Source organism: Fonsecaea nubica, assembly GCF_001646965.1.
Source record: "Fonsecaea nubica strain CBS 269.64 chromosome Unknown Scaff70, whole genome shotgun sequence".
In the NCBI taxonomy this organism is placed as follows: Eukaryota; Fungi; Ascomycota; class Eurotiomycetes; order Chaetothyriales; family Herpotrichiellaceae; genus Fonsecaea; species Fonsecaea nubica.
The window spans coordinates 98,654-111,934 of record NW_019173743.1 but is presented as its reverse complement, the minus strand read 5'-3'; the positions used below and the strand labels follow the sequence as shown (position 1 = coordinate 111,934).

The following is a 13,281-nucleotide window of genomic DNA, read 5'->3' as shown; positions in this document are numbered from 1 at the left end:
CAGAATAATAACAAAGTCTCCTTTCTCAATCAGGCCGTAAAGGTGTTTCCGGTTTGTTTGCTTTGCCTGCTTTATGTCTAGAACGTGTCAAACAAGATCGGGGCAGGATGGAGATGTGCCGGATTGCTTTCAAGGTGGAAGGTGGACGGGAAGCAGATCCACAAGACCAAGGGCACAAGGGGACAACACTGACGGGGTGGCAAGGGTACACGCTCAGATGCAGTCAGAATCAAGGCGCCATCTTGAATGTCAGAGGCATCCATGCTTATCATTCCAAGCGCTAGGACCTCATTCCGTAATATCTGGTATGCGGAGTTTCTCTATGACTATCCCCTTCTAATGTAGCCGAGCACAGACACGGCCGAGTCCCCTGAATGCTTTCCGCAAGGCTGAGGAAGTTAATGTCTCCCGTGACCTGATATCGCTTTGCAGCTCAAGACGTCGTCACCAACACTGCTCGGGTGCGGCCCGTTGAGGACGGTGGACGTCTTGCCAATACCGCAATACATCTTCTCTTGTGGACCATCGACACCTCATGTCTGTGAGAGTTATTTCTCTGGAATTTCGACAGCCTGTTTTTTGGGGGAGGGTTTACTGTTCGGAATAAAGATTGGCCGGAGGCAACATTCTGCACAGTCTTGCTGGGCACATTGCCGCTGTCATCGAAGGTTGTTTGCCCCTTTTCTTCTTCGCTTATGACCCTCATACTCACCCGGACTACACTAGTTACTGCAATGTACTAAATGCTGCGTGATATTTGTAGTTGAAAGGGTCAGGGATAGCGACCTTATGTGACCATAGTTGCGGTGCCGGACACAACGATTCAGGCAATTTCCATTCTTGCTACTTCATGGGCAGAGGAGATGTCGGGGTTGTGAGACGTAGATAGGTAAGCAGTTGGCGCGCGCCTAATGTCGGTGTCCTCCTGTTGCTGCATTGAGGGTGGAGTGGCTCAGGATAAAAGAGTGAAAGTGCGTTCCGACAACCGAATCTCAGTGTGCAAATTTAGCCGTAAAAGCAGCGAGCTCGGAGCCGAATGCCTGGCACGTGAGTACCAAATGCATGCGCCCCTCACTAACCAAATGTTGCCGCGGACCTGCAGAGGAAAAAAATTTATAGCCGCTGTTCGAACCAGGCCTTTTTGCTTCTCAGAGGAAACTCAGCATGTCGACCCTTCGCCCAGCTCGACTGGGCAGTCTACCATCCAACTTGACATATCCTGTGCGAGGTGAATCTCTTTCACCCTCAGATCCGCTATTGCTCGGTCCGAAGCGATAGAACTTCCACTACTTCGACTACTAGTCCTCGATTCTTCCCGACCGGAAAATCCTGACTCTTGTGCCATCTCCCCTCAACGACCCTGTGACCATGTTAATATAGGTATGTCCGGGCCCCTCCACTTTTCCCACCACTGCAGGATGATCCCAAACTGTGTTTTTTTTTTAGATGTTAGACTTCATAACCAGTCTTGCTGAAAACCTTCGGGTCTGATGTTGCGGACTTTGGCGCTTGATATTGCAAGCAGTTTGCGCGGAGACCAGTTTTGGCTGACTTTTCCTCAGAGTTATTTGTACAGACCGTCTGGCCAAAATGTGCGGCATCCTCGCTTTAATCCTCGCCAATACTTCCTCTACTGCCGCTGCCATCGACCTACATGAAGCCCTCTACCTCCTCCAGCACCGCGGCCAGGATGCCTGTGGAATCGCGACGTGTGCGACCGGCGGAAGAATATACCAATGCAAGGGCAATGGCATGGCAGCAAAAGTTTTCCATGATGGCTCAAGAATAGTGGATCTTCCTGGATTTATGGGCTTGGGCCATCTGAGATACCCCACGGCAGGAAGCAGTGCCAACGCCGAGGCTCAACCGTTTTATGTGAACAGTCCGTACGGCATCTGTCTGGCGCACAACGGCAATCTGATCAATGCTCCTGAGTTGAAACAGCACCTGGATTTGGCGGCTCACAGACACATCAACACTGATAGCGACAGCGAGCTGATGCTCAATGTCTTTGCCGATGAGCTCAACGTGACTGGAAAAGCGCGTGTCAACGAGGATGATGTGTTCGCAGCGCTCGGGAGAATGTATGAGCGATGTAAGGGTGGATGGGCGTGCACAGCGATGATTGCAGGATATGGGCTCATTGGCTTCCGAGATGCTTTTGGCATCCGACCTCTCGTCCTGGGATCCCGGCAATCCGCCGATGGCCCCGGCAAAGATTACATGATGGCCTCAGAATCCGTTGCTCTGGCCCAACTGGGATTTGATGTTATACGGGACATTCTGCCCGGAGAGGCTGTTATTATTCAAAAAGGCCACGAGCCACATTTCCGGCAAGTCCAGCAACGGAAAGAATACGCGCCGGATATCTTTGAGTATGTCTACTTTGCCCGTCCCGATTCAGTCATGGATGGGATCAGTGTGCATCGGAGCCGACAACATATGGGCCTGCGACTTGCAGCACACATCAAAAAGGTGCTCAGCCCTCAAGAGCTGGAAGATATCGATGTGGTTATTCCTATTCCCGAGACGTCGGTCACTTCAGCATCGGTCGTGGCTAAAGCCCTGGACAAGGAATACTGCCAAGGTTTTGTCAAGAATCGCTACGTGTTCCGAACCTTTATCATGCCGGAGCAGAAGGCCCGGCAAAAGGGGGTGAGGCGGAAACTGAATGCCATGGCCATGGAATTCAAAGATCGCAATGTTCTTTTGGTGGACGACAGCATTGTACGAGGCACTACCAGTCGGGAGATCGTGACGATGGCTCGAGAAGCGGGCGCAAAGAAGGTCCATTTCGCGAGCTGCGCCCCTCCGATCACTCACGCACACATCTACGGGATCGACCTGGCCTCGCCGTATGAATTAGTTGCGCACAACTATCACGGCCCTGATGCAATTGCAAAACACATTGGTGCTGACAGTGTAGTCTACCAGACTTTGGAAGATTTGAAAGCGGCGTGTGTTGACGCAGCTCGAGAAGCCAAAGCGCAAGACGCCCCGAGCAATTTCGAGGTCGGCGTATTCTGTGGTAAATATATCACACCTGTCGACGACGATTACTTTGAGCACTTGGAGCGAATTAGAGGGCAGACCAGAAAACTGAAAGTCATTGACGAGGCTCGGCGGGCGGTTGCCCAAGGCGTCGCGGGCGAACACCAAATCCAGCTGGCCACGAATGGAGCAGTGGTCACGGAGAATGGCAAGGTGGTGCCTGCAGTCAACGGCAACTCACCCCAACAGTCCATCCAGACTGATATTCCTGGCTCACATCGCGGTTCTGCCGTGTCGTTGGTTTACGAGGACGAGAGCCCGAGTGTGCGGGACCGCATGGACATTTCTCTACATAACCTGGGAGATTTCCCCAGAAATGAGTGAACTTGACCGAATCGACGCATGACAAGGTGGCAATAGTTGGCATGGAATTGGAAGAGCATAGAGGGTGGCGGTCTACTCAGGTTCGGCCGTGGGATTCCAATCCCTTGTAATGTTCTGGAGGGCATCTTGAGAACGCAGTCTCTTTATTTGGCGCCTTCCATTTCTTTTGGGAAAGAAAGCAGGTGCTACTGCCGATGTGCAGGCACAAGATGCTCTTTCCTGTGATCTGGGGCCATATTGCCAATGATCAGTTTTCTCTCAACATCCTCTTTACATGGTTGCTTTTCCCTACCTTTTCGCTTCTGCTTCAGTTGCATTGCGCCTCGAAACTGTTGCTCTCTCACTTTGGTGTTTTTGGGTGCCATTGACCTGTTCCAATCCGGGTGAGGCTATTTCCACCCATCCCCACGTCGCCATCATGTCTCTTTTCTTCATTTGGTTCAGCGCCCTCGTCGGCAGCGTTTGTGCTCAGCTGTATACACCCACCGGCAGCAACGGAAATGGCGACATCACCCAGCCAGGCGCGTGCCCTCGTTACTTACCACCCTTTCCTGGCTTCGAATTCCCTCATCTGATGATACCGATCTCATCCACCAACCCTAACACTGCCTATCCCAACACAAATACTCCCTACGTCACGGCTGCGGACATTGAGATGATCTTCAACTTCGACATTCCCACGTCTCGCAAGGGTCAGACTTGCACCATGGAATTCCTCCTGCCGAACAAGACTGAATTGAGCACGTCTTCATTTGAATTCGCCGGTCCCATTGGGTCCTACGTTTTCTCTCTGTCGGTTCTGGGGGGAGGCGCAGTCGAAGGCAACACCACCTACAACAACCAACCCCTTCAAGCCAATCCGCATGGACTTCCAAAAACAATGCACATGGAGCCGGGGCACGCATATGCCATTGCCAGCACCATTTGCGTGCCAGGCAAGATTGGTATCACAATGAGCAGCCCTGACAGCAGTTTGACGTGGTTTCAGGACTGGAATCAATGCGCAATTGGATTGTACATCACGTATTCTCCATGAGCATGGACTAAGCTTGAGAGGTTCGCAGGAGGCCCAGCCTTGCGGCTTGTTTGTATGGAATATGGGGCGGAATTATTGGGATGGGCACGCATTGGGACATTAGTTAAAGTTTCAGCGGGTATCTTAAGCGAAGACCAGCCATCTGCTTTGCTGGGTTGCATGAACTGTGGATGATGAGAGAGCTGAGGTTGCTGGGAGTGACGGAGGAGGCTGGGAACTGCAAGCGCTGAATTAAGCATGACTTACGAAGTATGGAGCCCCCTAGCTTGCCTAAATTGGTGCCTATGACGAGCCTTATTAGAGCCCGGCTAGGTGGTTAATTGTCCATCTGGCGCCTATCAGCAGGGGAAGAGCCCCAAGCAGGGCAAGCCCACCACCACCAGGGTTGCCCAGTCTGCCAGTGTGGAACAAACTCTCATCCATGGCCCTCATCCCAATACACCCTTGTTTCGGTAGCAATGAAGCCCACCATAACATTGACCTACCGTTTCCTGCCTCCCTCAAACCACCTTGCTCTCCAGCTATACGTATTGCGCCGCCATCTGAACCAGTCTCGCACTTCCTTCCCACCATCTCCCCCTCGAGTCGATGGAAGTCTCGTTACAAGACCGAACCTCTGGACGCAGGCGACCTTGCCCAACAAGCACCTGACACCAGGGTAAACAACAAGCATCGACAGCAACACTCGAACACCATGTCATCTTGACCCTTTTCCAGATTCCTGGTCGCAAAGTGATCACTCTTCTTCGACACAATAGCCATGTCGCGACCGCCGGCTGCTCGCTCTTCGGTCGCATCTGGTCTTGCCCCTCCACCACCTCCAGGCTATCCCGCCAGTGCGCATGGTTCAACATATTTCGCTCCTCCTCCCGTGTCTGTTGCGCCCACAAATCTAAGTCGACCACAATCACGCCATGAGCCTCCTCCTCTCGCTTCGACAATGGGCCCTATGCCTGGCACTCTCGAGCGACCCATCCATGGCCCCAAAAAGCGCCTGATCGTAACCTGTGATGGAACTTGGCTCGACGCCGACAACGGCCTGGTAAACGGGCAGAAACAACCCCCGTCCAACGTCTCGCGCATAGGCTGGGCCATCAAGGACACGTCGCGCGATGGGATACCTCAGATCGTAAATTATCAGGCTGGCGTGGGAACCATGGGTGGCCCCACCGCGCGCGTTGTCGGCGGCGCAACAGGGTTGGGGTTGAAGGAAAACATGCGCATGTCGTATACATATCTGGCTGTCAACTGGCGTGCCGGCGACGAGATATTCCTCATGGGCTTTTCTCGTGGCGCGTTCACAGCGCGTTCTTTGGGCGGCATGGTCGGCGCATTGGGTCTACTCACGCGAAGCGGGCTACCCTATTTCAACGAGATTTTTGAGGATTGGGAACACCGTGCCGACGACCGTTACGTCTCCCAGTTTCCTGACGTTCCATTCCCGGAGAAAGGGCGGTTTGATGATCGTTATGTGCAGGAATTGGGTCGGCGCGGATTAACAACGTTGAACGTCCCGATCAAGGCGATTTGCTGCTGGGACACGGTCGGTGCTCTCGGTATCCCTCGCGTGCCTTGGCTCGAGAGTCTGAGACTGCAAGCGCGTGGCATGCATGCCTACGAATTCTACGACACGACATTGCACCCTTGTATTGAGAATGCGTTTCAGGCTTTGGCGCTGGACGAACGAAGGGCTCCGTTCACTCCGGCGCTGTGGGAGAAGCGGGACAATCACAGGACGAATCTGGTCCAGTGCTGGTTTCCGGGAGTGCACAGCAACGTCGGCGGTGGTTACAGCGACCAGCAGCTGGCAGACATCACATTGGCGTGGATGATATCGAAACTCGAGCCGTTCCTGGACTTCAGACCAAACTATCTGATAGGGCTGTGGGAGGAGAATCGTGCTTTTTACAAACAGACGAGACAGAAGACGAGATGGTGGAGTTTTGGCGAGATACTCGAAAGCGTCAAGGGACTCTACGCCTTGACAGGATCGAAGACGAGGACGCCTGGGAATTACTTCCGATCGGACCCCGCGACGGGACGGACCACCAACAAGAGGTTACGAGGAACCAACGAGTTCATCCACGCCTCTGTGCGCGCGAGGCTGGGGCTACAGGGGCCTGGAGTTGAAGACCGTGGTACCTACGATCCACCCGCTCTGAGAGATTGGACGTTCGACGTAGAATATGTAGGGCAAGGCCCCGGCGCAAACAAAGATGGAATGATTGTGATGTGGAATAACCATGGGCAGTCATCGCGGCGGAGGGGAGAGAAAGGGGGACAGGAAAGGATACCGGAAGAGAAGCTATCAGAGACGGAACTGGTGCTCCTTCAGCAAAGTCCTCGGGTCTACGACTATGTCATGCAGCTACGGCCGAGTGGTGGACCGGGCGGGAAGAGGAGGTCTCGAAGACACGGACAGAACGGGGTGCCGAACGGACCAGGTCCGCCTCCGCCAGGGATGAGCCCGTATGGAGCTGGTGGGATGGGCCAGCCACCGCCGGGATCTTTTGTCGGAGGGCCTCCACCACCTAGTGCCCTGCACGGGAGACGCAGTGGAAGGTCACTGAACGCCGACGCACTGCCGGATAGTGACGACAGTAGAGAGCGCGACAGGGAGAGACGGCACCGGAGACGACGCGAGAGCGGAGATCCCGATCGCCATAGACGGCGGCGCAGTCGCAGGTATGACGATGACGAGTAGCGCCGAATTGAGGACCTTTTTCTTCTTCTTCTTTTCCTTGACTCGATGCGGTTTTTCCCCCCTTGTGTCTATTTTTCCTTTTTGGCTCATTTTGCGGTTTTCTTGTCTACTTTTGTTGATTCGATGATTGATTTTGTTATGGATGCGGCCGAAAGGATAAGGAGCACGCACAGATTGTGAGCGAGATTGAACGAGATTGAGCGTGATAATGAGATACCCAACAACATCGTTGCGTCGTGGAGGGGAGACGAGAGGAGGGGGAGGGGGGGGGGGGATAAGGTGGTACTGCATACTCGATACTCGGTACGTGGATCTCCAAAACATGCTCAGGTGGTGGTGACGGTGGTGACGGTAATGGCTTTTTAATGATGACAATGACGATGATAATGATCATGATCATGACAATCATAGCGACTATGAAGAAGGATATAGAGGAAGACTTAACAGGAGGAAGAAGAAGAGAGGGTGGGAGGAAACAAAATAACCCAGATAGATATCAAGGCACAGTACCTACATACCTACATACCTCGTACACATCACCTCATATACCTAGGTACGAGGTACATGTCCATCCATCTATCTATCCATGTAGTCGTTTGTCTGGGTACCTAGATAGATTCTCTGAAATTCATCTATCAGTCAGAAACGAAACTAATGTGAAAATCTCTCTGTTCCAATGCACAGACTCACTTCTATGTAGGTGAAGCCATCTATCTACTGTACATACAGACATGGCTGGCTACCTACCTAGGTATGAGCCGTGCGTGGATGCTTGCTCTACTTTGCCATGCGACAGAATCCTTGTCAACCCCCCAAGTGCATTTGCTCCGTCATCCACTAGATACACACTCACTCACAGAACGGTTATGCACAGCCATTGCTGAGCACAAAGGCCGAAATTATCGCTGTTCATCTAATGCCTTCGTGCTGCAACCCTCAACGTGTGGCCAACAAACCCACCAGCCAATATCACTCATAACATTTGCAATTCATTTCATTAGACGCCCATAACACCATGTCACAACACCAGGAGTCGTCCGTAGTCGAGTCCATTCGAAACCATCCACCTCCCCAATGCAGGATGCAAGTTATGTCGGAAGAAAAAGAGAAAGTGATCACGAACCGAGGGTGGCAGCGACATCCTCATCTTCGAACCCGGTCAGCCCGCCGTCGTCATAGTCGTCGAACGGCAAGCCGGCGTCACGACATCTGGACTGCCACTTGCTAGTCTCAGCCCATGCACTTCTCGCAGACTCCTTCATCCGATCAAGCCGATTGGTGAGTTCTTTGATGGCGATGTCGAAGGTGGCACGCTCATTGTCCCATTTGTTCTTCTCATTGAGGAGTTCCTGGATGTACTCGTATGTGCGTTGGAGGATGGCTCCCTTGTTCTTCTCGGTGCCAGGCACGATCTTGGCAATGTTTTCGATACCTTCATTGATAACCTCGCGGCGACGACGTTCAACTGAAAAGCACCGACGTTAGTCATCTTGTTTGGGCAGTGCAGGTTTCGAGCACATCATACCTTCCTTGTGGTTGTCCTTGCGCAACTGGTGCCACTCTGCACTTCCCACCGCTGGCTTGGGTGGATTGTTGTTGTTCGTGCCCCCACGAGCCTCAACAAGAGCTTGAGCAGAACTGATCCCATGAACAGGAGGGCTGCCGTCATCAAAGGTGAATGGGAGGCCCGCGCTGTTATCATTGGGGTTGGGCTCGGGATAAGCAGATGAGTTCATGCCGGGGGCTGCAAGAGCAGCTTGGGCAGTTCGAGCGTTATCGTCCGCTAGCATTCCCTCACTCTGTAAAAGCAGGCCAAAGCTGGCAGCATCATGCTCGCCGTTTGTGATGGGCACCTTGGTTTCACGTCCGACGTCCTGGTCGGCCAATCCACGTTTACGCTTGTTGGTGGTATTGCCAGTGGCGGAGATTACAGGTTGATTGGCCATGACAGAGAGGTTGATTGCAGAATATGCGTGCAGAGGACCAAAGGCAGGTGTTTATAAATATTGAAATTCAGGCACAGGCCCGAATCACCTCGTCTGGCTGGCAATGCAAGTGCAGCAAGGCGAAGTTCAGGTAGGCGGCGAGGTGGACGAGTGAGAGGGGACCCGGTCAACTATGATCGCAAGGTTAGCCATGGTCAACCAACTCTCCGTGTGCCTGCAAGGGTGAAAAAGAGGGTCAAGACAGGGCGGGAAGAGGGAGTGAATAAAAGAGAGGGTGTATTGCGACGACTTGTCACATGAGCATTGCATGAGGACGCAGTCAGTTGGAGGGCGCGTTTGGGTCAGTTGTCTCAGTCGCATCAAGCTTCGAGTTGCTCTCAGTGTTGGCGGCACCGAGCAAGCAGGACTGAGTGCGCGCGCCAACTTCATCTTGACGCGTTTGGACTTGGACCATCACAAGAGTGAGATGGAGCGCGCTGCGGGCGTGGACTTCTTTGTAGCCTGGTCCAGAACGACATCATGATGAAGCTGCGCCAACCCGCAGAGAGGGAAGCGGGACTGGGTGTTGAAGGAGATCAGGTGCCATCAGGTGACTTGAAGTTGAACTTACCAGTGCAGGGCAGAAATCACAGTCGCAAGACAGTGAACCAGGTTATTTTTGGACGCGAATTTGATTTTCACAAAGAGACGAAACGGGCGCTGGGGCGCGATGGGTTGCGAAGAGTTGAAGAGGTGTGGTTGAGGCAGTAGGTCTGGAATTACAGCATTTCAGGTTCAGATACTCGAGTCTCTATGAGGGAAACAACGACAAGCGACGAAGCGGCGGGCGTCACGGGGGGAGAAGATGCAGTTCATGTGACTCGCTTGCCACTAAGTGGCTAGAAATGCGCTTGTCCCAAAGTCACTTAGCGCCCTCAAAAGGTCCTCCGGTGGCTTGGCGCTTGGCTCCCGGAAAAACAAATGGCAGGCCGGGCAAATGGCATGTGACAGATGCCATACCTGCATAACTTCATCATCACCGAGAACAATCACGACAATGCTTGTTCTTCCTCTTCCCGTCTGACTGTATCTCGTGATCGGCTGTCTGACCCTCCATAATCCGTTTACTTGCAGAAAGTGTGGTGGTCATGGAACATGAGTCGTGCCGGTCCACCCAAATCTCTCAACACCGTGTCTTTCGCCTGCCGCCAGCCGGACAATCCATCCATGCTGGTCAGAGATCTCGAGCTGAGCCTTTGGGACTTTCGATATCTTTGGCCTTGTAATGTACCTGCACTTATACCTGCACGGCACTGGTAAGGCATCGAATGCCTCATCTTCGTGTCTTATTTCGGACCCTTCCGGATGTATCCGCGTGGGAAACCACTGAATACCAGGAACACATCTCCCATACCATCCTCATCATTAGAGGTCGTTATTTGTCCAGTCGTGTCGGGAGTCAGTCTGACTTTCAGCCCTTTTGTACTGCGGTCTCATCACCGACACCGTCTTCTGGTGGTTCGGTGACTTGTTTGAGAGAGACAGAGAAGGCTGGGGCGCTGTCCGTGTCCACCATAAGTATGCCTTCCTGAGCACGGCCGAGAATGTCCCAGATCCTGACTTGCCCATCCTTGGACATGCCCATCACACAGCTGCTGCCCGCATATCGGACTTCTCCAATGCGCGGACTGGTGCCTTCTTCGCCAGCCCTGTTCGCGCAGACAACAAAGGCTTCGGACTGTGCACCTTGTGGCCCAAATAGGGGAGTGAGCCTGTCGATCCAGTAGTTGATGGTGTCCTGGTCTGGAACCATCACCTGACTCGACAACTCCTCGTCATTCAGCCTTGTTATCCAAGCCATGCTAATGACAACCACCTTCGCACGAGCCTCGCGCGCGTGATTGCCAAATTCATACGCCGTCCATGGAGCTTCGAATCGATACGGATTAATGTCCATGCAGATTCCAGCCGCCGCCTTGACCTGCTGACCCTTACCGCCGACGGGCAAAACACCCGCCCAAAAGCCCTGGCCCGCTTGAGCCCATGTCTCGTCCGTGTAGTAGAGGAAGGATTTGCGGTAGTGGGCAACAACGTCCCCTGTAGAGCTGACAAAAACTAGCGAGTTGTAGGCGATCTTGCCTGTTTCTTCAGCGGTGATGCGCCGGTCATAGATGGTGTTGTAGTTGCCTTCCTCGGCCGCCTCCGGATATCCCACTGCCACCGTACACTTCAGCCGTTTGGCAGTGCGGGCCGCCCATCGGGTCGAAGGTCCTGCCGCCGTTGGCTCGAGAAACGGTGCTATGGCATCCAAAGATGGGTGATTGTACCCTGCAACCACAAATTAGCCCCCAACGGCGCAGGCTGTGCAGAACCACAACGCCGTTCCCTTTCCCCTTCCGCGCAGACTAATGACCCTCTCCTGCCAGCCTCATCCTTTGGAACAGGCGCATTTGCGAATAGTGCTCGTGGGTGACTCACCGGTGAACGCAAGTTCGGGAAGAACCAGTAAATCAATGTCCTTCAAAAGACCCTCCCTCTCCTCTCTCATCAGCAGGCTTTCCGCACGGCTGAAATTGGCGGCGACCTCCCCCAGCCGGGGGGAGAACTGGAGAGTTGCGATTTTCATGGTAGGAATGGCCACGACGACATCTCGATCAAGGTGTTCGAAGAATGAAGAGGCGCTACGACGGAGGAGATGTTCTGGCCCCGAGGGTGAACACCTTACAAGGACTCAGGGCAGTTTATTCCAGCCCCTGACAGTACTGACGATAGGGGACTTTGATATGAATGAATGTAAGAGGGATTCTCGATGCGTTATCAAAAGTAAATTCGGCAATGGTGGTGGATAGATCAGAAGCCGAGCAGAATTGCGGTGCCGGGTGGCTACGGTGGAGCAGGAGAAAGACTGGTATATCATTATTTCCGCGTAGTAGCAACCAACGACAGATGTTAACGTGGGAAGTACAGCAAGAGCGAGACTTTACGTGGTCAATTATCATTACTCATTATGCGAAACAGACCATAGAGTAAAATCATGATGATCTGCTATACAATATGTGCGGTAGGCCTGCCGTTATTCACAAGTAGGTAGGCACCAGCCTCGTGGTGCCATGAGAAACACTTCAAGCAGCCTTCGAACCCTCCTCTTCTTCAGTGCCATTCTCTTTCTTCTGCCTCTCCCGTTCTCGTTTCCTTTCTAATAACCGGTTCAATTTCTTGGCCACATTGAAGACACCTCCGGTTCCCGAACCGCAGGCAGCACACGAAGGGTCTTTTCGGTATCGTTTCAGAGCACATGCCTCGCAGAAGTAGTGGCCGCATTTCGTGACAATGGGGGCTGTATATGATTTTTTGCAGATAATGCAGGCAAACGGGATGCTCTCAAGCAGCTTTTCGTCGTCCTCATCCTCCTCCGTTTGCTGAGCATTCCTGTTTGCAGATGCCACTGTTTTCGCGCCAGGATTCTTTCCTTTAGTACTGATTTCCCAATCCCGATCTAGCTGCCATCCTTGCTTGTAGTCCTCGCGTGCGTGAAGGAATTTACAGTTATCCCCGAAACCACAAAATCCAGTTTGCTTGTAGTCCTTGCAGACATCAGGAGCAAAATCTGTGACAGTAATCGTTCTCACATTGCTCGAAGTTTTGAGGGGTCCGACCTGTTTCGAAGCACGGTCGGGATTCTTCTGTATAAAAGTTTGATAGTTTGCCACGCCTTTGTATGTTCCGTCCGCAGTTTCTATGTCTGTTTTCTTGGAGGAGGAGTTTCCGGGCTTTTTGACGCCATCCTCGTCGTACCAATTCGACGCTTTGGTAGCGTCATCCTTGTTTGTTGCAGCGACCACTGGTGCGGCCGAGATTTCTTCGGTTGGCTTCTCGCGAGGTTGATCGGTCTTTGATGATGCAGTGACCCCAATATGCTTGCGTCTTCGCTTGACTTGTCTCCCCTCCTCGTCTTCGAAAGAGGAAAATCCCGAATCTGATTCATCGTCCGGGGGAGGAGTGGCGGCTCGCTTTCGAATCGTGGACTTGAGTTTTGGATTTCTTTTTTTGAACGTAACTTGTGGTGCCTCGGCTGCAACCTGCGGGTCCTCCATTTCTGGGGTATCGAGAGTTGGAATCGAGGATGAGGGTAAGAAGTGTGACACCCTTTCTCTGAGACATAAAGTGCGAGAGAAATCGAGACTTCTCGAACCGGCGCAAGCAGAATCGCAGGCAAGTGTTTCTCAGATGTTGCTTGCATA

General features: G+C 52.8%; 6 protein-coding genes across 6 annotated transcripts; 3 read left to right on the top strand and 3 right to left on the bottom strand.

Annotated features, from left to right (window-relative positions):
- Positions 1–1,590: 1,590 nt before the first annotated feature.
- Positions 1,591–3,375, top strand: AYO20_08635 (amidophosphoribosyltransferase; the record flags this gene model as incomplete). The annotated part of the gene is made up of 1 exon (XM_022646911.1): positions 1,591–3,375. One exon carries the CDS (start codon positions 1,591–1,593, stop codon positions 3,373–3,375), a length of 1,785 nt encoding a protein of 594 aa, XP_022497135.1.
- Positions 3,376–3,793: 418 nt separating this feature from the next.
- Positions 3,794–4,411, top strand: AYO20_08634 (hypothetical protein; the record flags this gene model as incomplete). Its single annotated transcript, XM_022646910.1, has 1 exon — positions 3,794–4,411. The coding sequence occupies one exon, from the start codon at positions 3,794–3,796 to the stop codon at positions 4,409–4,411; it is 618 nt and encodes a 205-aa protein (XP_022497134.1).
- A 760-nt stretch (positions 4,412–5,171) lies between these two features.
- AYO20_08633 (hypothetical protein) lies at positions 5,172–7,115 on the top strand (the record flags this gene model as incomplete). Its single annotated transcript, XM_022646909.1, has 1 exon — positions 5,172–7,115. One exon carries the CDS (start codon positions 5,172–5,174, stop codon positions 7,113–7,115), a length of 1,944 nt encoding a protein of 647 aa, XP_022497133.1.
- A 1,115-nt stretch (positions 7,116–8,230) lies between these two features.
- Positions 8,231–9,061, bottom strand: AYO20_08632 (hypothetical protein; the record flags this gene model as incomplete). Its single annotated transcript, XM_022646908.1, has 2 exons — positions 8,231–8,580; positions 8,641–9,061. 2 exons carry the CDS (start codon positions 9,059–9,061, stop codon positions 8,231–8,233), a joined length of 771 nt encoding a protein of 256 aa, XP_022497132.1.
- Positions 9,062–10,511: 1,450 nt separating this feature from the next.
- AYO20_08631 (hypothetical protein) lies at positions 10,512–11,666 on the bottom strand (the record flags this gene model as incomplete). The annotated part of the gene is made up of 2 exons (XM_022646907.1): positions 10,512–11,368; positions 11,519–11,666. 2 exons carry the CDS (start codon positions 11,664–11,666, stop codon positions 10,512–10,514), a joined length of 1,005 nt encoding a protein of 334 aa, XP_022497131.1.
- Positions 11,667–12,162: 496 nt separating this feature from the next.
- On the bottom strand, positions 12,163–13,134 carry AYO20_08630 (hypothetical protein; the record flags this gene model as incomplete). Its single annotated transcript, XM_022646906.1, has 1 exon — positions 12,163–13,134. One exon carries the CDS (start codon positions 13,132–13,134, stop codon positions 12,163–12,165), a length of 972 nt encoding a protein of 323 aa, XP_022497130.1.
- Positions 13,135–13,281: the final 147 nt, after the last annotated feature.